At 31.7% G+C, this 27,831-nt stretch overlaps 2 protein-coding genes and 1 long non-coding RNA gene across 3 annotated transcripts; 2 read left to right on the top strand and 1 right to left on the bottom strand.

The window, feature by feature from the left end:
* Positions 1-1,542: 1,542 nt before the first annotated feature.
* On the top strand, positions 1,543-3,885 carry LOC105970352 (uncharacterized). The gene is made up of 5 exons (XM_088822307.1): positions 1,543-2,663; positions 2,772-2,879; positions 3,001-3,173; positions 3,269-3,422; positions 3,501-3,885. Exons 1-5 carry the CDS (start codon positions 2,040-2,042, stop codon positions 3,633-3,635), a joined length of 1,194 nt encoding a protein of 397 aa, XP_088678433.1. The 5' UTR covers positions 1,543-2,039; the 3' UTR covers positions 3,636-3,885.
* A 7,628-nt stretch (positions 3,886-11,513) lies between these two features.
* LOC148768765 (uncharacterized) lies at positions 11,514-12,395 on the top strand. The gene is made up of 2 exons (XR_016032906.1): positions 11,514-11,620; positions 12,120-12,395. It is a non-coding gene; the product is annotated as an uncharacterized LOC148768765 (long non-coding RNA).
* A 7,643-nt stretch (positions 12,396-20,038) lies between these two features.
* On the bottom strand, positions 20,039-26,905 carry LOC105970304 (sodium/calcium exchanger family protein / calcium-binding EF hand family protein). Its single transcript, XM_012995112.2, has 9 exons — positions 26,386-26,905; positions 24,178-24,384; positions 23,910-24,094; positions 23,583-23,728; positions 22,719-22,983; positions 21,858-22,003; positions 21,492-21,753; positions 20,660-20,947; positions 20,039-20,567 (listed from the first exon to the last, which is right to left on the bottom strand). Exons 1-9 carry the CDS (start codon positions 26,783-26,785, stop codon positions 20,307-20,309), a joined length of 2,160 nt encoding a protein of 719 aa, XP_012850566.2. The 5' UTR covers positions 26,786-26,905; the 3' UTR covers positions 20,039-20,306.
* Positions 26,906-27,831: the final 926 nt, after the last annotated feature.

Raw genomic sequence — 27,831 nt, 5'->3', positions numbered from 1 at the left:
AAGCAATTTTAATGGACCATCTAAAGATATATTTTTGTATATCCAACCAATAAAGTGAGCTACAAAGAAACATAAAAGTAAATTTCACATACTCAAAATAAGCTAATTCCTACTTTGTGGACCACTATAAGCTGGCACCTAAATTAATTGACTTTCTTTTTATCAATACTGATTTAATTTATTTTATAAGGTTTGATTTAATTACAAACAAAAGTATATTTTTTTGAGAATTTACAATTAAATCCCTCAAACTAATGATCCATAAAGGATCCCAAAGAAATTAGCAAAATGTATAAACCAACCACCCCTAAATTAAAAGGAGAGTAAAATACAATAATAATGTTACACCCCTTGAAAATAAATTAATAGCACTCTATACCCTAGAAACACAATAAATCATTCACAGTGCACCCTAAATATAAACATTTAAAGCCTAATAAGGGTAATTTAAGTTTTTATTGTTTTTTTATTCATTTTGGGTGAATTATTCATGATTTATAACGTTTCGAGGGTGCAAAGTGCTATTAATTCTTTTTGAGGGTGCAAAGTAGTACAAATCTTATTTCAAGGGTGTAAAGTGTAATTATGGAATTCTCAAATAATGGTTCCTAGAATTTCAAAGATTCTTCTGTCACTACTACTAAGTACCAACACATGAGAAAAATCTGTACAATGACTATGATGTAATTTCCCAAAATAAAAGGATCTTTTTGAAATTATATCAAACTTTAGGGTGGTAATTCTAATATTTTAAAATTAAGAAAACCCTGAAGAGGAAAGAGAGAGTGTGTGCATGCATGAAATTTAGGGACCCATGCATAAAACTTCCAAAAGTAAATGTCCTAAAATGCTACAAACATGCACAATCCAACCTTGCCTTACTCCACACACATTTTTCTCCTTTTAGAAATCCCATCTTGCATAAATCAAATTGCCTAATTATAGTAAATAATAATAATTATTATAATAATTATTATTATTATAAAAAGGACAAAATTCACTTTACCCCCTACAAATTTTTAATTTTTGCACTTTCGCCCCTAAAAATTCAAAAACTGGATGATCCCCCTTCAAAATATTATTTTGGTTGCACTTTGCCCCAGATGCCAATTTTTGGTGGGCATTGTGCAAAAAAAGGAACATATTAAAGGGGCAATGTGCAAAAAAATAATATTTTCTTAAGGTGTAACGTGCAACAAAAATAACATATAAAGGGGCAACGTGCAACAAAAATATTCAATTCCGATGAATAATCCATCGAAATTCTGCTATCCGGACAATGTGCAAAAAGAATTACATTTTGAAGGGGGACATACACTTTTTAAAATTTTGAGGGGGTAAAGTGCAAACACTAGAAATTTTTAGGGAGTGATGTGCAATTTTCCCTAAAAAAAAGAGAGGGAGAAAGAGGCGGTCTAAAGGATGGTGAAAAAGAAGAGTGGAGCGAGGATTTTGGCGATAAATTAGATTGGAAGAGAGTGGCAAAGCATTCATATAGCATGCATTAGATTTGCATTATATTGTTTTTTTTTTTAATTTCACAAATAAAAATAAATAAATAAAAAAGAAAAAATAAAAAACAAGAAAGAGTAATTTTCTCATCTCCTTTTTGTTTCCATATATAACTGAATCTGATCTCTCTCCTAAGACAACTCTTGACAACTGTGTTTTTTTTTTTCAAAGATCTCAGATTCTTTCTCTCTCTACCTTCTCTCGAGTGTGTGTAGTGTGTGTGTTTTTATGGGGGTTTGTTCTTGTTTCTATATATAATTTTTATTTTTTTGAAAAAAATTTAAAGAAAAAAGGGCAATCTTGACCCATGATCGTCAAGATTTTGCTCAATCTACAAAATGGAGATCTGGGTTGTTTAAATTCTTTCAGATTTTCCCATTTCGTTCAGATTTCGTGTTTTTTTTCTTTTTCCTCCTTTAATTTCATCGGATTTCGGAAATCTCGAAAAAATATGGACCATTCAAGATTCATCACTCCTATAAATCCCAAGATTTTTTCTTGATTTTGATGGGAGGAGGAGAAGAAGAATGCCTCGAGAAGAACACATTTTAGGGTCTAGTAGCTACAGCGGCGCCGGCGGTGGCGGCGCCGCCGCCGCCGGCGGTGGCGGAAGTGGTTGCAGTAGTAATAGTAGGTCGAAAAAGATCAAGCAGAAGAAAGTCCCACAGAGAGGATTGGGGGTTGCTCAGCTTGAGAAAATTAGGTTAGAGGAACAACAAAAGAAGCAGTCTGTACAAGCAGTTCAAGCAGCTAATATTTTAGCCAAAAATGCAATTTGTTCATCAACCAATAGTAACAATAATAATATTAATAACAATAATAATAATAATTCCCCTCCATTTTTAGCTGCTCAATGCTCAAATTTTAGGCCCCCATTTCACAATTCCGCCCCCCTCCCACCCCCACCCCCACCCCCACCTCAACCCCCATCATCACCACCAAGAACTAATCTCCCCTCGCCGAAAGCATTCTACAGTCGGCACGAGAATTCGGTTCGGATTTCGAAGAACGAAAAACAAGGGTTCGTTGATAGTCGCCGATTTTCGTTTGAGCCGCAAGTGAATTTACCGTACGACCCCTCTGTTTTGCCCCTTCCGATTAATAGCCGATCGCACCAAATTCACCGGTCTTGTTCCTCTTCTTCCTCAATGGTTAGTTTTTATATTAGTTTAGTTAGTTCTTTGTGTTTTTTTTTTTTTTTTTAATTATTATTATTATATTTTTTTTTCGATTCGTTGACGAATTAAATTAATTCGCAGGTGAATATGAATTCCTCTTCGGTCGAACTAAATTCTCCGATGGAGCCCCCTTCAAACCAAAGTTTCCGCAGTAACAATTACGTACCTTCGTGGACAGATGATGATAAGGTTTATACATTCTTGATTTTTTTTGTGTCGTAATTTTTTTTTACTCACATAGTTTCTTGATTTAATTATGGAATTATATATTATTATTATCTGATTTGATTTTTAATTAATGTTGTAATAGATAATCGGCATGAAGAGGTCGTACCCCTTCTCATTAGAAAGTCCGCCGTTGTCGCAATGCAATTTTCATCCGAAGAATTATTCTTCCGTATCTAAATCGGACGAATTATTAGCTTCGTCTAGCGATAATAGATATACAGCTAATATCGAGCCGAGAACCAAATGCATGATCAGGTTCAATAACTGTTTCTTGATTTGTTAATAAAATTATCGTTTTTCGTTATTCTTGAAAATCGACGGAATAACTTTTTTCTTCACAAAATTTGCAGAGAAGGCCCTTTGAACTCAAACTCACTGCCCGATCGTAACGTAAAAGACGTAAACCGAAAAAATGAGAGGCTAGATGGAGATTTTCTTACATTGGCTCCTCCGAATTTGAACTCGAAGCACGGATTATTCGAATATGAAAGTACTCCAATCGAGGTATTATTATATTCCGTTGAAAATTGCTCTCTTAACTAAACTCGAGTTAAAATTCTAATGCGTGTGTATGTATATTAGGAATATTCCAAAAGCTCGGACTCGTTTAGCTTCTTTCCAATTAAATTGCCGAACGATGAAACGACGAGACATTTGAGCATCGGGAGTAATAATGGCGAAAAGGGAGAGACGATTGATCTGAATTTAAAGCTGTAAAAAAGCTTTTGATATCAAAAGTGATTTTTTTTTACTGTGTTGTAAATCCCTTTTTTTTATAATTTATTTTTATATTAAAAACTTTGAGAGAGATGCTTTTGATGTTAATGGTGTGTAATTTTCTGCCTCTGTTGTTTGTCGAGTTAACTCAGTGAGTTCAATTCTTGAATTTTTAATTTGAGTTTGATGAATTGGATACTATGATATTGTCCTAACAAATATAGATATGCTTATGTTGGATTTCTTAAAACGACCAAATCTTGAATCTTGATCATGTGATTATATATTATATATATATATATATATATATATATATATATATATATATATATATTGGTGGTTGAAGCCACCAAACGTTTGGTAGTTTTGGAGGTTGTTTGCTTGGATTAAGGTTGTTGTTTGTCTATGTCTGGTTGACATAAGTATATATGCAGGTGTCTAGTGTTTTTCTATTTTTCTTTTCGTATTGCTCGGTATAACTCACGCGGTCGTGTACAAACCGGTTGAGAAGATGATCCAGAATTGGGCCAATCGCGTTTTACGTATTATCGTAACACCTATTGATGTACCTCGTGGTTGGGTTGTACCTTCCTTGGGTATCAAATGTGATCACTAGAAGAAAATGCAAAATAGGCAACGATTTCTTTATCGACAAAATTAATTTCGTTGCCAATAGTTATATTTTAAAAACAAAATATAGTATTTGTGGCTAATGATTAACGTTTTTGTAACAAGATATTTTTGTTGCCGTTGAATCGTAATTTTGATTAAATAACTATGTGTATATGTGTATGATTATGTGTGGTGAAGTTTTAGCAATCGTACTGAAATCTTGTTCCTTGATTCCCATATTTAATTCAAGTGACAGATAATACATTCCATATATAATTAATTAGCAGATTTTTATTTAATTATATATAACAACAAATTGTAATGAAATTTTAGCAATACATAATGAGTATATGTTTATTGGCATCTAATTTTTTAGGACCCAAACTCACCATATTAAATTCATTCTACTACTATTTGGTTAAAAAAAAATATACAATGGCTTCTTGCAATAACACTCGTTTTATTTTCTTCTGTATCACTCTTGTTGCCCTCTTCATTTCTAGTGAATGTAAGTTTCGATTTGATTTTTTTCTATTCTATATATTATTTCATTTTTAACGTAGGGCCGTTTTGGTTCATTTTAAAGTTCACGAAAGTTATTTTATACGTTGGGTACAGTTCACGTAGATTGATATCCAGTAAATAATCTTAATTTTATTTTAGCCATCGATTACATAATCAAATTAGATGTAAACACAATTTAGCCATCGAACAAATATTTCAATGGCTTGTTATAGTATTGCTCGTTTTATTTTCTTCTCTATGGTCATTGTCGCCCTCTTCATTCCTCATGAATGTAAGTTCCACTTTATAATAAATTCTAAGAGACGGACTTTTTTAATTATTAGCTTAACTTGTTTCATCTTGTGATACATCATGAAAAATCTTATTTCACACATTTCGTGTATCGGTATTTTGCACACACCCGTCGATTTTTTCTATGATGTGTTGCATATATATATATATATATATATATATATATATATATATATATATATATATATATATATATATTGAATATTTTTTTTTCAATTTAAATTCTACAGGTATTGATAATAGTAGCAGAAAAACGTTAGCAAAAGTTGCCGGACGAAAACGACAGTCATTTGAGTGTGCTCTTGGCTATTGTCCACCTGGCTCAACTCCTGGTGAATGTTGGTGTTGTTCGTTTACCACACGATGTTATACAAATTATCGGGAATGTGATGAAGATTGCTACTCGAAGAAACATTTCCGAAAAATTGTGTCTTGATTTCAATAACTAATTGTATCGCTCGAATTAAAATAAATAATGAAATAAGTGCAAATTTTTTTTGATACGAATTATTCGTTGGATAATCACTTTTCTACCATATCTCTCTCTCTCTCCAACCTCTACAATGCGCTGTACAAAATGATCTTTCTCTAGTCCCACAAGTGAGTTTGTGTCAATTGAATCGGGTTCAAATTTCTTTGTCAACGCTTAAGGTCATGCTTGCCACACATTATTACTTTATTAGCCTAGTGTGGTTTACGTCTCTCGTATGATCTGCAAGCTATAACTCTTATTTATATATTCATATTATCTATAAAATTCGAATTTCAAATATAACTTTATCCGTTCTCATATAAATCCATGAGGTATTCAAAGCGATACCACCCCATTTCTAAGGTTAATAAAATCTATATGTTAGGAGGTTCGAATTAAACATATCGAGCAAATAATTCGTAATTAAATTTTCGTAGTTGTAATGAAATCTTAATGGCTTAATTCCACTTTGCACCCTTGAAATATATTATTTTGGCTCTGTGCACCCTCGAAAAAAATTAATAGCACTTTGCACCCTCGAAATACAATAAATCATGCACCCCAAATGAATTTTTAAAGCTAATAAATCTAATTTAATATTTTTGTGGCATTGTTTAGGATGACTAATGTCAAATATTTTTTTTTAATTCATCAATTATTTTGAAACTATAAACCAAATTAATAAAAATACATCTCATCAACATATTTAAAAATTATACTTTTTATCCCAAAAAAATATTTTACGAAAAAAAATCCTTCGGCTATTTCGTTATCAAGTTATCTGAAAATCATATTTTCTTCCATATATTTTTACCTAATATTTCCACTAGTTACAATACAAAAAATACATCAATTGAATAATTAAGTGATAAAAGTTTATTTTATTTTATTTTGTAAGATAATCCGGTGTTTTTTTTTCTCACTATGTGCGCTCGAAATTAGGTTGGAGGTTGAAGAAAATAATATTTATTTATTTATTTTGCATCCCCGATAAAGAAAAACACCAATAAAAAATAAAATTGCCTTCGTTATTCAATTCATGGCGTATTGTGGATGATTTATTGTGTTTTGATGGTGCAAAGTGTTATTATTGTTTTTCAAGGGTGCAAAATGCCAAAAGGCTCCATTTCAAGGGTGCAAAGTGGAATTAAGCCAAATCTTAATCATGAAATCTTATTCCTTACTAACATGTAAGACTCCTTTTTAACCATGAATCATATCAGGCTTAACCTCTAGTACAAAATAATTCTCTCTAAGGGCAAATTACGACCAACCGTGAGCTATGGTTAATTTTTCCAATTTTACAATTCCTTGAAACATTGTGGTACTAAAAAAACCTAATACAAAACGAGATTTCGATATTTTTTATAAAATTCTTAGAGAAAGGCGAAAAACTTGTTATTTGTTGAGTTTATTTTAGGGTAAATCACAAAAAGGCCCATGACAAGGGCACTTAATTAAAAGAGGGACATCCAACTTTTTTATTTTTAAAATAAATCCAGCTCATTTAAACTTATTTGAAAATAAGGAAAATCATTTTATATATACCAAAATTACCCCCAATTCATTGAAACCCAATTCAACTCCAATTTCAGGATTTACACCCCAATTTAGCCCAATTTCTTCAATTAACCAATTTTAACCGTAATTTCAATTTTGACCCGCCAACATCGGAGACCGCCGGTCGCCGCCGTTGACCACCGTTGACCGCCGTTCTCTGGTGTTGACTATTTTTTTTTTAATAATTTTGTTTGTTCTTAAAAAAAAAAAAAATCAATATTACTGTCTTGGCTGCTAAATTACTGTCTCCGAAAGTTATTTAACTGTCGGAGACAGTAATTTAACTGTTAATTGACTTTTTTTTTCTTCAAAAATATTTTAATTAATATTACTGTATTTGTTGCTACATTACTGTCTCCATCAGTTATTTAACTGTCGGAGACAGTAATTTAACTCTTAATTGACTTTTTTATTCTTAAAAAAATATGTTTAATTAATATTACTGTATTTGTTGCTAAATTACTGTCTTCAGCAGTTATTTAACTGTCGGAGACAGTAATTTAACTACTTTTTTATTCTTAAAAAAATACTTTTAATTAATATTACTGTATTTGTTGCTAAATTACTGTCTCCAGCAGTTATTTAACTGTCGGAGATAGTAATTTAACTGTTAATTGACTTTCATTTTTATTTTTTATTTTTTTTTCTTAATAAAATTTATTTTTATTAATATTACTGCATTGGCTGCTAAGTTACTGTCTTCAACAGTAATTTAACTGTCTTAGACAATAATATTAATAATATTGTTGTTCGGGAAAATAATATTCATAATATTACTGTCACAAACAATAATATTAATTAAAATATTTGTTTTCTAAGAAAAAAAATTCAAATAAAAAAAAGTCAACACCGGTCTCCGACGGTCAACGCCGAAATCTGGCCGGAAAAAACAAATTCAGAAAAAAAATCATTTTCTGAAAAAAAAATTGGGGGTTAATGTGATATATTTGTTTAAATCCGAGTTCAATGTGTAATATTAAAGAAGTTAGAGCATAATGGATGGAATTGATAAGAATGATATTATGGAGGGTATTTTAGACTAAAGACATGGGAATGCGTTTAATTGAGAGACTGTTTTTTTTGTGGACCAAAATGCATTTAAGTCCCATGTGATGGGCCTTTTTGCCATTCGCCCTTTATTTTATGCTACTTCAGGCAAGGTCTTATCCAATGTTTTGAAAACCGGACCGGACCGGCCGGTCGGACCGGTTCAACCGCGAACCGCCGCCATGTCCGGTCCGGTTAAATGTGAAAAACCAAAAATCCCAAAAACCCGGGTCAAATGCCAAAATCCCGGTTCGACCGGTAAGAACCGGTTAACCCGGAACCCGGTCCAAAAACCGGTTTTTAGCTCAAAAAAAAAAATCATGGCCAGATCTAAGTCAATGGTGGTCGTGGGTGGTAAAATCTTGTCGAAAAAGGTTGTTGGTGAACGCATCTGCGTAGTATTGACCGAATACAAGTGGTGGCAGCCATAGATTTTCACCGAAGAAAAGAAAACGAAGGAGAAATTGAAAATGAAGGAAAAAATGAAACAATAAGTTGAGCAAATAGAGTATAAGTCTGGGTGGAAATTGGGATAATTAAAAATAAACAGAGATAGAAGAGAATAAAAGAAGAGAAGGGGATGGGCTTGTGGCTGTGAAAACGAGAGGAAGAAGAAAGGAGAGAGAGAGGGGAGGACGAAATCAGAGGAGAGAGGGGGGAGAGGAGAGGAGAGAGAGAGAGAGAGGAGTGAGGAGTGAGGAGGGGAGAAAATTAATAATTTTAAATTATATTTTTGTAAAAAAGGTGGAGTGAGTTGGGTAATAAAGTGATGAAAGTGAAAGGCAAATATAAAAATATAAAATTTATTATATTTGAGGTATTAAATTAATAAAAAATTATATATATATATAAAAAAGTAAAAAACCCGGTTGGACCTCGGTTGAACCGGTCCAACCGTGACCCAGTAGCTTGGCCGGGTCGATGTCCGGTCCGGTTTTCAAAACATTGGTCTTATCTTATGAATAATGCATTTATGCGGGGACTGTATTTATGAACAACGTGTATTAATTGTACTTCTCTCGCTAATCTATTTTCGCGGATTATCGTGGAGTTTTTCGACTGAGGTGACAATGGTTCTTGTTGTATCTGCGATTATGGGATTTCTTGCAAGCTATAGTACCGTGTTGCCCGTTTGGACGGCTTTCTTGGCTTATTTGTTGTATCCATTGTCGTTGGTTTTGGTCTACGTTCTTGGTGAAAATGACTGGCTATCGTTTAACCTTAGTTAGGTCATACTACACATTCAATTAAATTTGTAAAAAAAAAAAAAAAAAAAAAAAAAAAAAAACAAAAAGAATCGGAAGAAGATTCTTTTGGTTTTGAGTAAGATATGTGTATAGGTTTGCATATTCTTTGTCCGTTGGTTATTCTTTGAGCAATCGATACTTGCTGTTCGAATTAAGCTTATCGGTATAACTCACGTGTTCGTGGTGTACAAACCGGTCCAGAATTGGGCCAGACTGTGTCTTCCACCCGGTATTCTATGTTACATTTGATTATTTATAATGTGTGTATTTTTTTTTATTTTTTTTTTTGGTAATGAAGGAACCCGCAACCAACCGTATACTTAGACACGACCAAAGGCCGGGTCTGATCGGGACCCAACGGGGAAATCCGACGGCCCGGCCCGAGGACCTGTCGGGTCAACCCGGAGTTCCGGTTATTTTCGTCCAAAAATGATGTTACATCTGATTATTTATAATGGGTGTATTTAAAAAAAAAAAAATTTGTAATGAAGGAACTCGCAACCAACTGTACACTTAGACACGACCATAGGCCGGGTCTAACCGGGACCCAACGAGGGAACCTGAGGGCCCGGCCCGAGGACCCATCGGGTCAACCCGGATTTCCGGTTATTTTCGTCCAAAAATCGCGCCTGGGGGATTCGAATTCGGGTAATTGGCAGAATATGGCAACTCTAACCACTTGGACAACGAACATAGTTGTTAAAATATAGACAATAAATATATATAATATAAAACGCTAGTGTAAAATGATAAATATGTTAAATAAATTATTAACTTTCATATTAATTATTATTAAATAATTTTAATTAAATTATTAACAAATGCAATATAAAAAACTTTTAAAAAATATATAGAATCACGGTTCAATACTTCAAAACATCTATTATTAATTACTATATCAATATAATCTCCACTATTGAAAAGTATAAAGTATTGAATCAATTCAATATATAAACAAACGCGTTGACTTAATACAAACTCACTTATGTTATTGAAATCGATAGTGTGAAAAATTCGAATGAAAAATAAAATAAGATGTTTATTTAAAAAAATTGATTATAACTCATTTCAATATATTTAAATCGATTAACCTCAATTGTTGACAAGAACTTATTAAAATTATTGATTATTTTATTATAAGATAATTATTTAAAAATATAGATGATGTTTATTTTAACAAAAATAGATTATATCTCATTCTAATTAAATTCTTACTTTAAAAATAAAACTATATATGACGAGTATAATCAAAATATTATGATGTGATTTTCCTTTTAATAATTGGTTTAATTTGTAAAAATCGTAAGAATTAAATTCGTAGATCATTTGATTTATATTTTTTTTATATATATATTTTATTCAAATATTAGAATCGAACCGTAAGATTTAAATGAATTAAGCTCAAGTCCTTTCAATTTAGTTTATTATATTATATTTGTTAATAATTTAATTAAAATTTATTTAATAATAATGAAAATGATAATTAATAATCTATTTAACATTATTTATTATAATCATTTTACACCTTTTGTTTATATATATTCCTTGTTATAATAATCCTAACTATAAATATATAAATATAAATAACACTATAAAATAATTATAACAATTGTATAACTAATGTTTTATAAATTATTAATTGTCATTTGTACTATTATTAATATCAAAAATCTCGACTAATAAAAAATGCATATATATATATATCTAATTTTGAAAAATATAAAAAAAATACGATTTAATTTTGAATTTTGATTTTTTTTAAATTTTGAGATTTTGAAAATTTTCTCAATTATTATTTTCACTTATAATCAGGTGTAACATCTAGAATGATTACACAAAATCATATTCCTTACTTTCCATTCCATATATCTAATTAATGTGATAGATAGATAACACATCGGAAAACAATTATAGTGAAGTTTTAGCAATCGTACTGAAATCTTGTTCCTTAATTCCCATAATTAATATTCAAGTGACAGATAATACATTCCATATATAATTAATTAGCAGATTTTTATTTAATTATATATAGCAACTAATTGTAATGAAGATTTTCGCAATACGTAATGAATACATGTTTATTGGCAACTATAAATTAGGACCCAAACTCACCATATCAAATTCACTCTACAACTATTTGGTATAAGAAATAAATACAATGGCTTCTTGCAATAACGCTCGTTTTATTTTCTTATGCATGGCTCTTGTTGCCCTCTTCATCTCTAGTGAATGTAAGTTTCGATTTGATTTTTTTCGATTATATATATTGTTTCATTTTTAACGTAGGGGCCGTTTTGGTTCATTTTGAAGTTCAGGGAAGTTATTTTATATGTTTGGTATAGTTCAGTTAGATTAATATCCACCAAATAATCTTAATGAAATTTTAGCTATAGATTACATAATCAAATTAGTTGTAAATACAATTTAGCCATCGAACAAATATTTTAATGGCTTGTTACAATATTGCTCGTTTTATTTTCTTCTCTAAGGTCATTGTCGCCCTCTTCATTCCCCATGAATGTAAGTTCCATTTATATAAATTCTAAGAGACAATTTTTTTTATTATTAGCTTAACACGTTTCATCATACGATACATGATGAAAAAATCTTATTTCACACATTCCATGTATCGGTAACCATCCATATTTGCACACACCTGTCGATTTTTTTTTTCATGTGTAGCATATATGTAACCATTGAATTTTTTTTTTTTCAATTTAAATTCTACAGGTGCTGATAATAGCGGCAGCAGAAGAACGTTAGCGAACGTTGCCGGACGAAAACAAAAACCACCTGATTGTTATATTGGCGCATGTCCACCCGGTGCAACTGGTGAGTGTTGGTGTTGTCCGTATGACCAACGCTGTTTTTCCTCTTTTGGGGAATGTAATATAGTTTGCTACGGGTAGAAACATTCCCGAAAAATCGTGTCTTTATTTCAATAACTAATTGTATCGTTCGAATTCAAATAATTAATGAAATAAGTGCAAATTTTTTTGATACAAATTATTCATTTGATAATTTATTTTCTATATTTATTTTTCTCTCTCTCTACAAAACACTGTTCCAAATGATATTTTTCTAGTCCCGCAAATGAGTTTGTGTGAATTGACATGGGTTCAAATCTCCTTGTCAACGGTCGCTAGGTTGAGCTTGTCACACATGGGTAACTTAGTATAGTTTACGTCTCTCGTATGATCTGCAGGCTATAACTCTTATTTATAAATTCATATTATCTATAAAATTCAAATTTCAAATATAGCTTTATCCCTTCTCATATAAATCCATGAGGTAGTCAAAGCGATACCACCCCATTTCTAAGGTTAGTAAATTCTATATGTTAGCACGTTCGAATTAATCATATCGAGCAAATAATTCGTAATTAAATTTTCGCAGTCGTAATGAAATCTTATACCTTATTAACATATGTTAATCCGACATCTATAAATTGGTTAGAAACTCACGATATGAAATTCACTCTACGATTTATTTGGCAAATATCTCAATGGCTTTTTCCAATATCGCACCTTTTATTTTCTTCTAGATCACCATGTTGCCCTCTTCATTCCTTATGATCGTAAGTTCTAATTTGATTTTTTTTTCTATTACGTATATTGTTTCGCATTTCCCTCCCACGAATCGATCAAAGTAAAACGTAAAGCTCCTTTTTAATCATGAATTATATCATCAGGCTTAACCTCTAGTACAAAATAATTCTCTCTAATTATTTTTAATTTTTCCAATTTTACAATTCCTTGAAACATTGTAGTACTAGAAAAACCAAATACGAAACGATATTTCGATATTTTTTTATAAAATTCTAAGAGAAAGGCGAAAAATTTGGTATTTGTCGAGTTTATTTTATGCTACTTCAGGTAAGGTCTTATCTTACTCATGTATTGGTGACTATCCATTTCGCACACTCATATATATTGTAGTTTCTTACCAATTTATAGATGTCGGGCTAACATATGCTAGTAAGGAATAAGATTTCATGAATAAGAATTCATTACGATTGCTAAAATTTAATTACGAATTATTCACCGGATTAATTACAAATTATTCACTGGATTAATTACAAATTATTCACTGGAGACGATTAATTAATGGAGGTTAATTTAACCACCACCAACATTGGCTCTTCTCGAATACCTTTCCCGATCTGGATCACCGAAAATTTACTCCGTTCACCTAAAATCTCGGAGCTTGAGCTCCAGGGAGACCCTCCGACACTCAAGTTATATGGGGAAATAGTTTAAGAAAGAGTAAAATGATAAGAAAAACGAAATAGAGAAAATGTGAGATCTGTGATTTGATTATGTGATTTAGTGTGTGTAGGAGTGTGTACTGTGTGTAAATAAATCGTATATTTTACTGGTGGAAAATATGAGATATTTATTAATTATATTTATTCTTGAGGTTTGACCTAATTCAGAGTCTATTAAACACAATATTGTTGGAACACGAGCCAACAATGCACTCCAAGCCCAAATGTACATACGGGCCCAATAATTTGCCAAATTAAGCCTCATCAATTGAGTTTCTTACCAATTTATAGATGTCCGACTAATACATGTTAGTAACTAGTAAGGAATAAAATTTCATGAATAAGATTTCATTACGACTCCTAAAATTTAATTACGAATTATACACTGGAGACGATTAATTCAAATATGCTAACATATAGATTTATTTAGAAATGGGGTGGTATCTTTGGCAAAGGAATTCGAACCTGGGTCAACTGACACAGGCTCATTTCCTCTAACCACTAGGTCATCCGTTGCGTGACTAGAGAAAGATCATTTGGAACAGTGCTTTATAGAGAGAGAAAAATAGAAACGAGATTATTAAATAAATAATTCGTATAAAACACACTTGCACTTAGCTTATTGATTATTTGAATTCGAACGGTACAATTAGTTATTGAAATCAAGATACAATTTTTCGGGAATGTTTCTTCGAGTAGTAAGCTTCATCACATTCCTTAGCAGAGGAATAAACGCGTTGGTCAAAAGAACAACACCAACAATCACCAACTGGAGGACATGGGCAATAATAACACTCAAATGGTTGGTGTTCGGCCACTTTCGCTAACGTTTTTCTGCTACTGTTATTATCAACACCTGCAAAATTTGATTTTTTTTTTAAATTCAATAGTTATGCATATGCTACACATGATGAAACACATCACATAGTTTAACGCCGTATAAATTGAAATCACAGGTAAAAGTCGACATGTGTGTGCAAAATGGATGGTTACAACTACACGAAATGTGTGAAATAAGATTTTTCGTGATGTCGTAAGATAAGGATGTTAAGCTAATAATAAATTTTTCGTCTCTTAGAATTTATTATAAAATGGAACTTACATTCATGAGGAATGAAGAGGGCGACAATGATCAGAGAGAAGAAAATAAAACGAGCAATATTGTAAGAAGCCATTGAAATATTTGCTCGATGGGTAATTTGTGTTAACAGCTAATTTGATTATGTAATCGATAGCTAAAATTTCATTAAGATTATTTGCTGGATATCAATCTACCTGAATTGTACACAACGTATAAAATAACTTTCGTGAATTTTAAAATGAACCAAAACGGTCCCTACGTTAAAAATTAAATAATATATATAATAGAAAAAAAATCAAATCGAAACTTACATTCACTAGAAATGAAGAGGGCTACAAGAGCGATACAGAAGAAAATAAAACAAGCGTTATTGCAAGAAGCCATTGTATTTTTTTATTTTGTTTTACCAAATAGTTGTAGAATGAATTTAATATGGTGGGTTTGGGTCCTAATTTATAGATGCCAATTTATGGGGTGTAATTCAACTCTAATTTTATGATTTACACCCCAATTTAGTTCAATTTCACCAAATAACAAACTTTGACCCTTATTCCAATTTTGATCCCACATCGCCGGAGACTGTCGGTCAGCCGTTGTTGACTTTTTTTCTCTGGCAGGTTAACCGCCGGCCTCCGGCGTTGACTTTTTTTTCTTAAAAATTTTTTTTATTAATATTACTATCTCCAACAGTAATTTAACTGTCTCAGACAATAATTTTATTGTATTAATTAATTTTATTGTCTGAGCCTGCAATTTTGCTGTCTGCGACCGTAATATTACTGTTTATGATCGTAATATTCCTGTCTCTGATCGTAATATTACTGTCTTCGACAATAATATTACTGTTTGGGACAGTATTATTAGTAATATTACTGTTCGAGACAGTAGTATTAATAATATTACTGTTCGAAACAGTAATATTATTCTTTGGAACAGTAATATTACTGTTTGTGACAACAATATTGTTGTTTGGGGGATTAATATTAGTAATATTACTGTTTGGTATTCAATATTACTATCTCAGACAATAATTTTGTTGTTAACGCGGTAATTTAGAGAGGAAAAAAGAGTAAAAAAAAAATTAACGTCGAAAACTGGCGGTGGACCGGCCGAAAAAAAAATCAGGAAAAAAAAAATCAACGCGAGAATCTGGCGGGAGAAAAAAATTCATAGAAAAAATTGTTTTTTTATTTTTTTTTTGAAAATGGGGGTTAATGTGATATATTTGTTCAAATCTGGGTTAATGTGTAATATTGAGGAATTTTGAGTACAGTGAATGATATTGAGAAAATTATATTATGGAGAGTATTTTAGACAAAAGACATGAGTATTGAATATTTGCAAAGACTGTATTTTGTCTGGACATATGTGCATATAAGTCCCTTGTCATGATCGGGCCTATTTGCCGTTCGCCTTAAAAAATATGGGTTGTTTTAGTTCATTTTAAAGTTCAGGGGATGTATTATAAATGTGGGGCATAATAATAGGTAAAATGAACTTCACCCTCAATTTAATTCTGTTAATTGATGGATGCATTATTTTACTTGCATTGATTTGATGTTGTTAATACTTGAATGATTATGAAAAGCAATGAATAAGATTTTGTTAACAAATTTTGGTAGGTTAGGGCATTATTAGTATTGTTGATTTCCACATGAATTTATATATGAAAAGGAATAAGATTTCATTGAGTTTTTTGATGTAAAAATTTGTATTATATTTGCAAATCGGATTATATAGATTTATGAATACATAAATTGAAATTTTAAACGTCGTTTCGATTTTACTTATATCATTTCGATTTCGAATGTAATTAAACATTTTATAGTCTGATTTTTGCAAAACTCAATGAACTGAAGTTGTAGGACTTTGAATTAACTTTTCGATCCAACTTGAATTAGTTGGATTGGATGTTATGTGACAAAGTTATGAATGAAATGAGTTACATTTTAAATTCTAGACTGCTCAAAATATCAAAGTTGTAGGCAGTGTTTAATAATTCATGTATATATTTTTCACCCGACATGCAATCCTGATAATCTAGTTGGGTAAGAAAGCTAACCCTAGGAACTACAAATTTCTTGTAATTTGTAAATAATTAATTTACATGACTTGCTCAAATTATATTTTTTGGTTGCCATGTTCTATATATTTACGGTTTCTCAAATGTTGCTACACCTAGTGAAATTTACATCCCTTAATTTTATACTTTTGATTTACATATAATCGCAAACATAAACATGCGAAAAATTGTGTAAAATATATATAGATCTATACATGTATATCGTGTAAACAACCGACGAAGTTCACTCGAAGCCTTTTCTCCATCACTTTATCGTGTAAATAACCGACGAAGTTCACTCGAAGCCTTTTCTCCATCACTTCAATTGGCAGAGACTTTGGACCACATCTCCTGCTTAGCGACATTTTTCTCTCAAGGGGAAAACTATAGTTTTCACCCCTCAAGTTTGCACCGATTTCACATTTGGTCCCCCATGTTCACAAAAAAAAAAACATTTGATCCCTCAAATTTCAATAGTTTAATACTTTTGGTCATTTCTGTCAATTTATTGTTAGTCCGCCAGTGAAGCAATTTTTGGTACGTGCTTGATTCCGTATTACTAACGGAAAATTGACGGAAATGATGAACATTGTTGAATTCTTAAAACATGAGGGACCAAATGTGTCTTTTGTGAACATGGGGGACCAAATGTGAAATCGGCGCAAACATGAGGAATGAAATTTGTATTTTTCCCAATAGTTAAGTTACCAATTTCTGGATTTTTTTAATAAAATTATTGTTTTAACTGCTTTTCTTTTTTTTTTTTTTCTACACAAAATTTCAGAGAAGGCCCTTTGAGCTCAAAATCACTGCCCGGTCGTAACGTGAAAGAAGTAAACCGGAAAAACGAGAGGTTAAGTGGATATTTTCGTACATTGGCTCCTCCGAATACGAACTCGAAGAACGAATTATTTGACTATGAAAGTATTCCAGTTGAGGTATTATATTCCATTGAAAATTCTAATGTGTATGTATGTATGTATAATAGGAATATTCCAAAAGCTCGGACTCATTTAGCTTCTTTCCGATTAAATTGCCAAACGATGAGACGAGAAAAATTGGAACAGTGCTTTGTAGAGAGAAAAAAATATGGAAAAGAGATTATCGAATGAATAATTTGTATCAAAAAAAAATTTGCACTTATTTCATTAATTATTTGAATTCGAACGATAGAATTAGTTATTGGAATCAAGACACAGTTTTTCGGGAACGTTTCAATTCCCGTAGCAAACTCGATTACATTCCACATCAGAGGCATAACAACGTTGGTCAAACGAACAACACCAACAGTCACCACTTGCGCCAGGTGGACACGAGCCAAGATAACACTCAAATGGTTGTTCTTTTCGTCCGGCAACGTTCGCTAATGTTTTTCTGCTGCCGCTATTATCAACACCTGTTGAATTTAAATTGAAAATAAAATAAAATACAAAATCATTAATTATATATATGCTACACATGATAGAAAAAATCGACGAATGTGTGCAAATATGGATGGTTACGAATACACGAAATGTATGAAAGATTTTTTCATGATGTATCGTAAGATAAAACATGTTGAGTTAATACTAAAAAAAATCGTCTCTTAGAATTTATTATAAAATGGAACTTACATTCGTGAGGAATGAAGAGGAAAATAAAACGAGGAATATTGTAAGAAGCCATTGAAATATTTGCTCGATGATTGTAGAATGAATTCCATTTTACGAGCCTCTATCCCAATTTATAGTTATAATCAAGATGGGTAAATTGTGTTTACAACTAATTTGACTATGTTATCAATTGCTAAAATTTTATTAAGATTATTTACTGGATATTAATCTACCTGAACTATAACCAACGTAAAAATAATTTCCTTGAACTTCAAAATGAACCAAAGCGACCCCTACGTTAAAAATGAAACAATATATATAATCGAAAAAAAATTAAATCGAAATTTACATTCACTAGAAATGAAGAGGGCGACAAGAGCCATGCAGAAGAAAATAAAACGAGCATTATTGCAAGAAGCCATTGTATTTTTATTTTGTACTAAATAGTTGTAGAATGAATTTCATATGGTGAGTTTAGGTCCTAATTTATAGCCAATAAACATACATTCATTACGTATTGCTAAAATTTCATTACAATTAGTTGCAACTTGCAATATATAATTAAATTAAAAATCTGGTAATATATGGAATGTATTATCTTTCACTTGAATTAAATATGGAAATTAAGGAATAAGATTGCTAAAACTTCACTATAATGGTTTGCTATAGATAATTAGGGTAAATTACTCTTGCACCCTGAGGTATGCTATAATGACTTTAAGATCCCTGTGTATCGGTAATTATAATCACCCCTGAAACATTGTTAGAAACTCTAACGGGACAATGCATTGGATACGTTATTCTGATAGTATTCTAACGGACTATTAGTTTCAGAAAGTGGTGGAGACGATATAGAGCTTGGGGGTGACTATTACCGATACTACATGGACCTGAAAGTTATTTTGGCATACCTCAGGAGTGTAGGTGTAATTTACCTTATAATTAATTCGAAACTGCTGATATATGGATGTATTATCTATCACATGAATTAGATATATGGAAAGTTAAGGAATATGATTTTGTGTACTCATTCTAGATGCATACACGGCTTTTGAGATCCTACACCGGGTGAAATACACCGGGTAAATCTTTACCATTCATATACACACAAACACACACACACCCACATTGGTGTGTGTAGATCAACGGTTAAAAATCACCCGGTGTAACCTTCACCGGGTGAAGGATAGAAATAACCATGCATACACTTGATTAATGTGTATGCGTGCTTAGTGAGTAGTTATTTAATTAAATTTACGATTCAAATACACTCATTGTAAATAATCAGTGTAAATAACCAGATGTAGCATCTAACACCCGTTGGAAGGCACAGTCACTTTTCTTTTTTCTTTTTATTAGAAATATATATATTTTGCCAGAGTGGGCTAGCAGTCGGCCTATATTTCCGAACGCACGCATAAAGGCATGATTAGTTCTACAAATCTCACTACAGTGACAATAGTAAACTCCTTCTCGTTGTAACGCAATAGAGGTCTGATTTAAACGACCAGGTACCGCATCACATTTGACTCCTAAGGAAGCTACAACCCAACTACGAGGTACATATACTACGTATACGCGATTGGACCAATTCTGGATCATCTTCTCGACCGGTTTGTACACGAACGCGTGAGTTACACCGAGCAATACGGAAAAAAAAAATGTATAATAAAAGAAAAACATCCTTACGAAACAATTACAAAATTACACTTGGCTACATACTAATGATGTGAACCGGACATCGACAAAGAATAAATAAGCTTAATATGAACAGCAAGTATCGATTGCTGAAAGAATAACCAACGGACAAAGAATATGCAAACCTATACACATATCTCCCGCAAAACCAACATAATCTTCTTCCGATCCTTTTTTTTTTTTCTTTTTACAAATTTAATTGAATATGTAGTATGACCTAACTAAGGTTAAACGATAGCCAGTCATTTTCACCAAGAACGTAGACCAAAACCAACGACAATGGATACAGCAAATAAGCCAAGAAAGCTGTCCAAATGGGCAACACGGTACTGTAGCTTGCAAGAAATCCCATAATCGCAGATACAACAAGAACCATTGTCACCTCAGTCGAAAAACTCCACGATAATCCGCGAAAATAGATCAGTGAGAGAAGTACGATTAATCCCAACACGTTGTTCATAAATACAGTCCCGTATATCTGCATTGTTCAAATTAATAAGTTAATCTCAAGAAAGACAAAAAAAAAATAGCAATATTTTTTGTTTTTTTAAGGGACATAAGGGCACAAACCTCGGACAATGTAAGAGAATTGGTATGTAGTTTCTTCTTGCGGGCTTCACTTATAGCAGAGACTGCTAATCGAGCAGTTGTTGCCAAAGGGACAAAAACAAAGGCAACGTAGAACGAAGGCAAGTTTGCAGATTTAGAAAAATCACGAACACTTCGTATAAGAGGCTCGGCTAGAATACCGAGCATAACAATCCCGAGTATTAATAGGGCTAAAGCTTTCACCCATGCTAATGGAGATTTGTCGATGAACTTGTCCTCTATTAGCTTGTCCGTTTGTTCCCATGTTTTCTGCAATAAAAAATAAAAAATAAAATATATTAAATACATAATTAATTTTTTTAGTTTGAAAAAAATGACCACCCCTGAGGTATGGTCAAATTACGAAAAAATCCCTCTTGTTTGGATAATTATATCATCTACCCCTCAACTATGAATCTGCTTACACCTACACCATTATGGTGTCAAATTCAACATAATCATCTAGATTCCGTGGAATGTGCTCTAGTGTGTACTCGTTTTGTGTAAAAATACAGTTTTGATGCACCACAATCTGATATATACAAGCCAAAAAACACATTTTATGATCATCTTGCTTCAAAATGTGGAGCTCGAATGGGATAAAACGGGTGCAAAAGTGATAATATTCTATATAATCAAGAAGATTCCACTAAATTTGAAACCGCAAGGGTGGACGTGTAAGAAAATTTATAGTTGAGGGGTTTTGTTATAATTACCCAAACAGGAGGGGGGGGTTTCGTAATTTTACCATACATCAGGGGTGGTTGTAATTTACCCAATAAAATATAATAATCTTGACTAGAAGAAATCTTACTTGATAACTATCATCTTCTTCTTCATTCTCTTCCGAGTTATGATGGAGATTATAAATTGTGTTGAGCCATTTGGTCAAACCCGTAACAAACTCCTCCTCGCTAATCAAGTGGTCCCCACTTATATCGAGTTCTTCCATTATTTTGGATGCTACTGTATCTGCGTCGTATGGAATTATGCCGAACTTGATATTGTTTATGAGCTCCTTCAATTCAAAGTACGATAGGCAGTTGTCGTCGTCGAGATCAATTTTTTTGAATAACCTGCAGATTCATTTAAAAAATTCAGAAATGTAGTTGATTAACGAATACCTTCAGGTAATAATAAATCATATCGAAAAAGAAAAAATATATATACATATATATACCTTTTTATAGCAGGGATATCTGGAGTTTCGTCTTCCGTCAAAAGGCTCCCGTACATAGAGGTTTGGATATGTTCCAAAACATCGGGAATAAGATGTTTCATCATTTCGCGTTCTTCCTTTTTCTTTTGAATCCACGGTTTCAGAACCTGAAACAGATAACACGAAACGGGTTTTACGGGATGAATTTCGAACAATATTTTTCATTCCGAGTTCCGAGTTTTTCGGTTTTTTTTCTTTGAAAAAGAATTGGAATTCAATAAAATTCAATTTTTTTTCTGATTTTTTTTTTGGATCCCGCTGAGTCCGTAAATTTTTCGATTCCGGAACAAGTTTTTTCATCCAATTTCCGAAATTCCGATTTTCGATTATCGGAATATTTTTGGAACCAAATTGGAATTAGTTTTTCAATTGAAAAAAAAGGGTTTTTTTTTCCCGAAAGTACTAAGAGGGTGTTTGGCTAAGTTTATAAGATGTTAAAAAGAGCTTATAAGATGTTTTAGAACTTATAAGCTCTTCCAAAGTGTTTGGTAAACCTTTAAAAAATATCTTAATTGTTTTTAGAATAAGCTGATGGAGAGCAAATAAGATCTTTTAAAAAAAGTACATCTACCCCACCTTTTTATTTAAGATATTATAAGGAGTAAAAATAGGAAATAAGTTTGTCATCCAAAGATGTAACAGCTTATCAGCTATAAAAACATCTTATCAGACGTAAAAGCTTGTCAGCTGTTTAAAATAAGTTTAGCCAAACACCCTCTTAGTACTTCGAGGAAAAAAAACCCTTTTTTTTTCAAAAAGTTGAATTCTGATCCGATACGTCCGATTGAAGTGAAATAAAAAAGTTGAATTCACAAATATAACCTGGTACATGTCCTTGAGCGATTTAACCGAATGATATTTTTTACTCATTGCATCTTTCGTATCGTCGAGCCATTTCGTCATTCCATTGACAAATTCATCCATAGTTATTTTTGCGTCATTGTCCAAATCGAAATCTTTCATCATCTCTGCAGCCGTGTCATCGTCGCCCGACTGGATTTTCCTAAATTTAATTTCTTGTAGGAATTCTTTCAGCTCGTGGAAAGAGATAACCTTGTCCATGTCTTGATCTTTCTCTTCAAACAGTCTGCACAAAACTTAGCGCACGAATTAAGATAGTTATACTAAGTGGCAATAAGGTTTTTATTGTACATCGATTGAAATCCGTGCCTCACAAATTCATCAATTTAAAGACACTGAGAGAAATATTTAGGGGTGGAAACTGGAACGGAATTTCCGAATTCCGCCGATTTCGATCCAAATATTTTCCATTATCGAATGAACTTTTTTATTCCGAATTCCAGTTTTTCCGATTTTTTTTTTTGGATTAAGAAATGGAATACATATTAGATTCTGATTTCTGATCCAATTTTAATTTCCGAAAATATTTCCAAAAAATCCTTTTTTTTTTGGCCGAAAATTACACTTATAATATTAATATTATTATATTTTTTTTATACTATATGTGACTAAAAATTTGAATATTCCTAATTCCAGTCCGAAAATTACCGATTTTAGAGCAAGTTTTCCCATTACAATTTCTAGAGTTCTGATTTCCGATTTTTCCAATTTTTTGGGAGTCGAATGTGGAATTAGTTTTTCACTTCAGAAAGAAACCGAATTTTTCCGAAAGTGCTAATTCCGATTTCCGATCCGTTCGATTTACACCCTTAGAAATACACGTACCTTCTAATTGTCGAGACATTTGGCGCACCATTTTCACCGATGAGTTTTCCCTTTGTCTGATTTTGCACATGCTTTAGAATGTCTACGACTAAATGCTCGTGCTTTAAATACATTAACCGTCTCCTCTGAATCCACGGCTCAAAGAACTGCTCCCAAAAAAAAAAAAACAATTACAATTACAAATATATAATTAAACAAAAAAGTCGAAGATGGCACAAATATCCATACGCTCATACGATCTACACGAACGGCAATTTCTTTATAAATCGAAAAAAAAAAAAATCCCCAAAAACAACCCTAAAAATAATCGAGCTTTAAAATGCTAACCTGATAGAAGAAGTAAGAAAGCAGCAACACAATCGAAACCACGAGAATAATCGAGACGAAAACCCGTTCTCCAGCAGGGGAAAACCCGAAAACCTTGGGTACTTGCATCAATGCCAAAGGTACAACCGAGAGAAGCATGATCCTCGCTGTGTAATTGGTTTCCGTATCCGTCAATACACCATAACCTGCATAAAAAAATCAACAATTGAAATTGAAATCGGAATTGGCGGGAAAATTGGGATCGACGAATTGGCGGGAAAATCCGAACCTGGCCAGAGAGAGAAGAGGATTTTTTCGAGAGGGTTTTGATTTTTGGGATGATCGGAAGAAGTGTGGTGGGGGAAACGTTGGCCGCCGAGGATAACGCAGGTGCCCCAGAGTAAGGTGAGGATTAGGATTGTAGATCCGGCGAGTAATCCGACTCCGGTGACGACGAATTCTTCTGCACTTTCTTCGTTGCTCAGTAGCCCAGATGCTGTGTTGGGTTATAACAAGAAATTAGTTGGATTTTTTTTTTGAAATTGGGTATTATTTATAGGGCAAATTGCACATCACCCCCTTGTAAATTTCTAATTTTCGTACTTTACCCTCCTCAATTTTTTTAAAAAAGTGAATGTTCTCCTTTCAAATTGTTATTCTTGTTGCACATTGTTCCGATAGAAAAACTCTGATGGATTATTTATTGGAATTGAGTGTATTTGTTGCACGTTGCCCATTTCAATGTTATTTTTATTGCACCAAAAATTGGCTTCTGGGACAAAGTGCAACCAAAATTGTATTTCGAAGGGAGAATTTCCATTTTTTTGAATTTTTAGGTGGGAAAGTGCAAAAATAAAAAATTTATAGGGTTGAAGTGCATTTTATCCTTATTTATATCAATATTTTCGTTCTAAATAATTCAAAAACCTCAATTATTGAAAATTGAATTTACAAAAATAATAATAATAAAATAAACTTATTCTAAAATTGAATTTTCAGATCGAAATCGGAGGAATTAAAATCAATTTTTTTCTTTTCACGAAGATACATAATAAAATTTCATGAAATTAAAATTGGATTGAAAATTGAAAATATCATATCAATTTCAATTATAATTAAAAAGAAATCGGTAAAATCGAAAATACGAATTAAAAATATTGATGAGGTCGAAAATGAATTACATTCATTCCTAAGAAAATTTGGTTAGTGGGATAGGCTAATTAATTGGAGAGATTATTTGTACTTAATAATTTATAGTACAATAGATTTTAATTCTATTGTGAACTTATTATGGTTAAACCTTTATAAATCAATACAGTCGTATTAGTGACTATAAAATTCTATTAATTTATGAAATATTAAATTATTAAATTAATAATTTTATACATTTTTACCGAGTCTGGAACGGATGAAATTATTAACTAAGCAAAACTAATAATTTATCGAAATTTTGTTGTATTAGAGTAGACAACAACTTATTCCAAGAAATTGGACCCATTGAATATAATTAAAAATATTAAAAAAATATATATATATATATAATTAGCAGATGGCTGCTATTGACATTTCAATTCAAGTGTTCAAGTCAAAGTCAAAACCAAACCTACAAAAATAGTAGTACGTAACATGGATGGCTTTTTCTTATTTTTTAATAATATAAATTATATTCCTGCCTAACTTTTTAATTATCACTTTGGATAAATTGATATATTTTTTAATTTTATATCATATGTCACTTTAGAATCTTAACTAGAAGTTATTAATTAATTTCTCTTTTTTAATTGTATCTTTATAAATCATAAAATATCTCTCTCTTTTTTAAAACTCATAAAATATCACAAAAATTAATTCTTACAAACAAATGATGGACCACCTACTACTTGAAGCTTTTTAATTTAATATATAGTTAGAGCCAGAATTTAAATATTTAAATATATTAAATAAATAATTATTGTTTTACAATTTAGGAAGATAAGGGAAAACCGGAGGCGGCTGCTCCTGCCAGCTCAACAAATGCTGCAACTTGCAAGAAGCATAGGACTTTTATTATATTATATGATATATAATTGTTTTTTATTTAATTTATATTATATGATAAATTGATAATTACTTCGATATTATAATATTCATTAATAATTAATTACAATATATGGATGTACTATTTAGTATTTAGGCAAGTCCTTACGTTAACAACTTTCATTTTGCATGGACTTAATTTTATATTATAATAATAATAAATGAATTTTCAATGTCCCATAATAAAAATTTAACTACCTATGCATTTTTTATTTTTTATTATTTGTCGGAACAATATAAGCTTAGGGGAAATTTTTAAGTATAAATACATATATTAATTGAAATTATAAAGAAATTATAAAAAATACCGATATAATTATTCATAAAATAATAAATTTTATGCAAAAAAAATTAATTTTGCTTTTGAAAAAATTAAGTATATTAATTGATTAATTAAAAAAAAAAAAAAAAAACTACTTACCAAGAAGAATTAATGCCTCCGGCAAAGATCCGATAACTTGAAAAGCACTGGCGCCAAAAACACCCGGCCCGAGAATTTTGAAAATCCTTTCGCCGCCGGAAGCAACGTACGATTCTCCGCGAAACAGCAGAAATTCGTACACAACGATCAAGAAAAGATGCCCCGTCATACTTTTCGAACACGGTAAAAATCCGTACATTTGCTCGCAAATCATCAATTCCTCTTCTTCCCCATCAATCCCTTTAAACCTCAACATAGACGAAAAAGAAGAAGAAGAAGAATTATCGCCACTTCCCGGCGATCCATCGGAGAAGCTGTTTTGTAGCGGCCGGGCGGCGGCGCAGGCGGCGGCGGCTAGTACTAGAAGAATGAATATTAATGGAAGAAAGTGGATTTTCATTATGAATGAATGAATGAATGAATTGTTTTTTAGTAAATTAGTGGGAGTTGTTTGGTATTTATAATGAGATTGGGATTTTTTTTTCTGCAATTAATTGTTTATTTATTTGATTAATTAATTAATTAATTCGAAAGAAGACAGGATTTTTTATTATAGCAGCCATGGAAAATGGAAGTTTCGTTCGAGTATTATTATATTAAAGGGTAAATTACAAACACCCCTGAGGTATGGTCAATTTACAAAGAAATCTCTCTTGTTTGGATAATTACATTTACCCCATCAACTATGATTTTTTCTTACACATCCACCCTTATGGTGTCAAATTCAACATAATTATCTAAATTTCGTGAAATGTGCTCTAGTTTGTACTTGTTTTGTGTAAAAATACAGTTTCTGATGCACCACAATCTGACATATACAAGTCAAAAAATACATATTATGATCATCTTGCTTCAAAATGTAGAGTTCGAATGGGATAAAACGGGTACAAAATTGATAATATTATATATAATCTTGAAGATTCCACAATTTAAGGAGTTGAGGGGGTGGTTGTAATTATCCAAACAAGAGGGGAGTTTTCGTAATTTGCCTATACTTCAAGGGTGGTTGTAACTTACCCTATATTAAAATATGGTCGTTTGTTGTTGATTGACCAGTTTTAATTTCTGAAAGTCATATGAAAAAGAAAAAAAAAGCATTAAAATTTATTTCAACGTGTCTTTTTAGTTTTTACTGGTATAAAAAAAAATTCATAATAATAATAATTTTGACAAGTTTAACGTTGTACATAATTGATCAACTGTTGACAAGGGTTGCGTGCAAGTTTTTACCCTTTTTGCAAGCGAGAAATTGGAGGCCATACGCGAGCGTTAAGAATTTATAAAAACGGCTTCATATTTGTATTGTATAATGTACACATTAATTTATTTTAACGAGCACGACTGAAATAATAATTTATTATTTGTATTTTAGAATTTTGGTGAAAATATAACTAAATATATGTCAAATTTAAGCTAAATCAAAAGTTTACCGGGCTTGGGCAGAGC

Source organism: Erythranthe guttata, chromosome 8, assembly GCF_056151865.1.
Source record: "Erythranthe guttata isolate IM_541 chromosome 8, IM_541, whole genome shotgun sequence".
Taxonomy (NCBI): Eukaryota; Viridiplantae; Streptophyta; class Magnoliopsida; order Lamiales; family Phrymaceae; genus Erythranthe; species Erythranthe guttata.
Note: the sequence above shows the minus strand (reverse complement) of the source record. Positions and strands in the feature narration are given on the sequence as shown.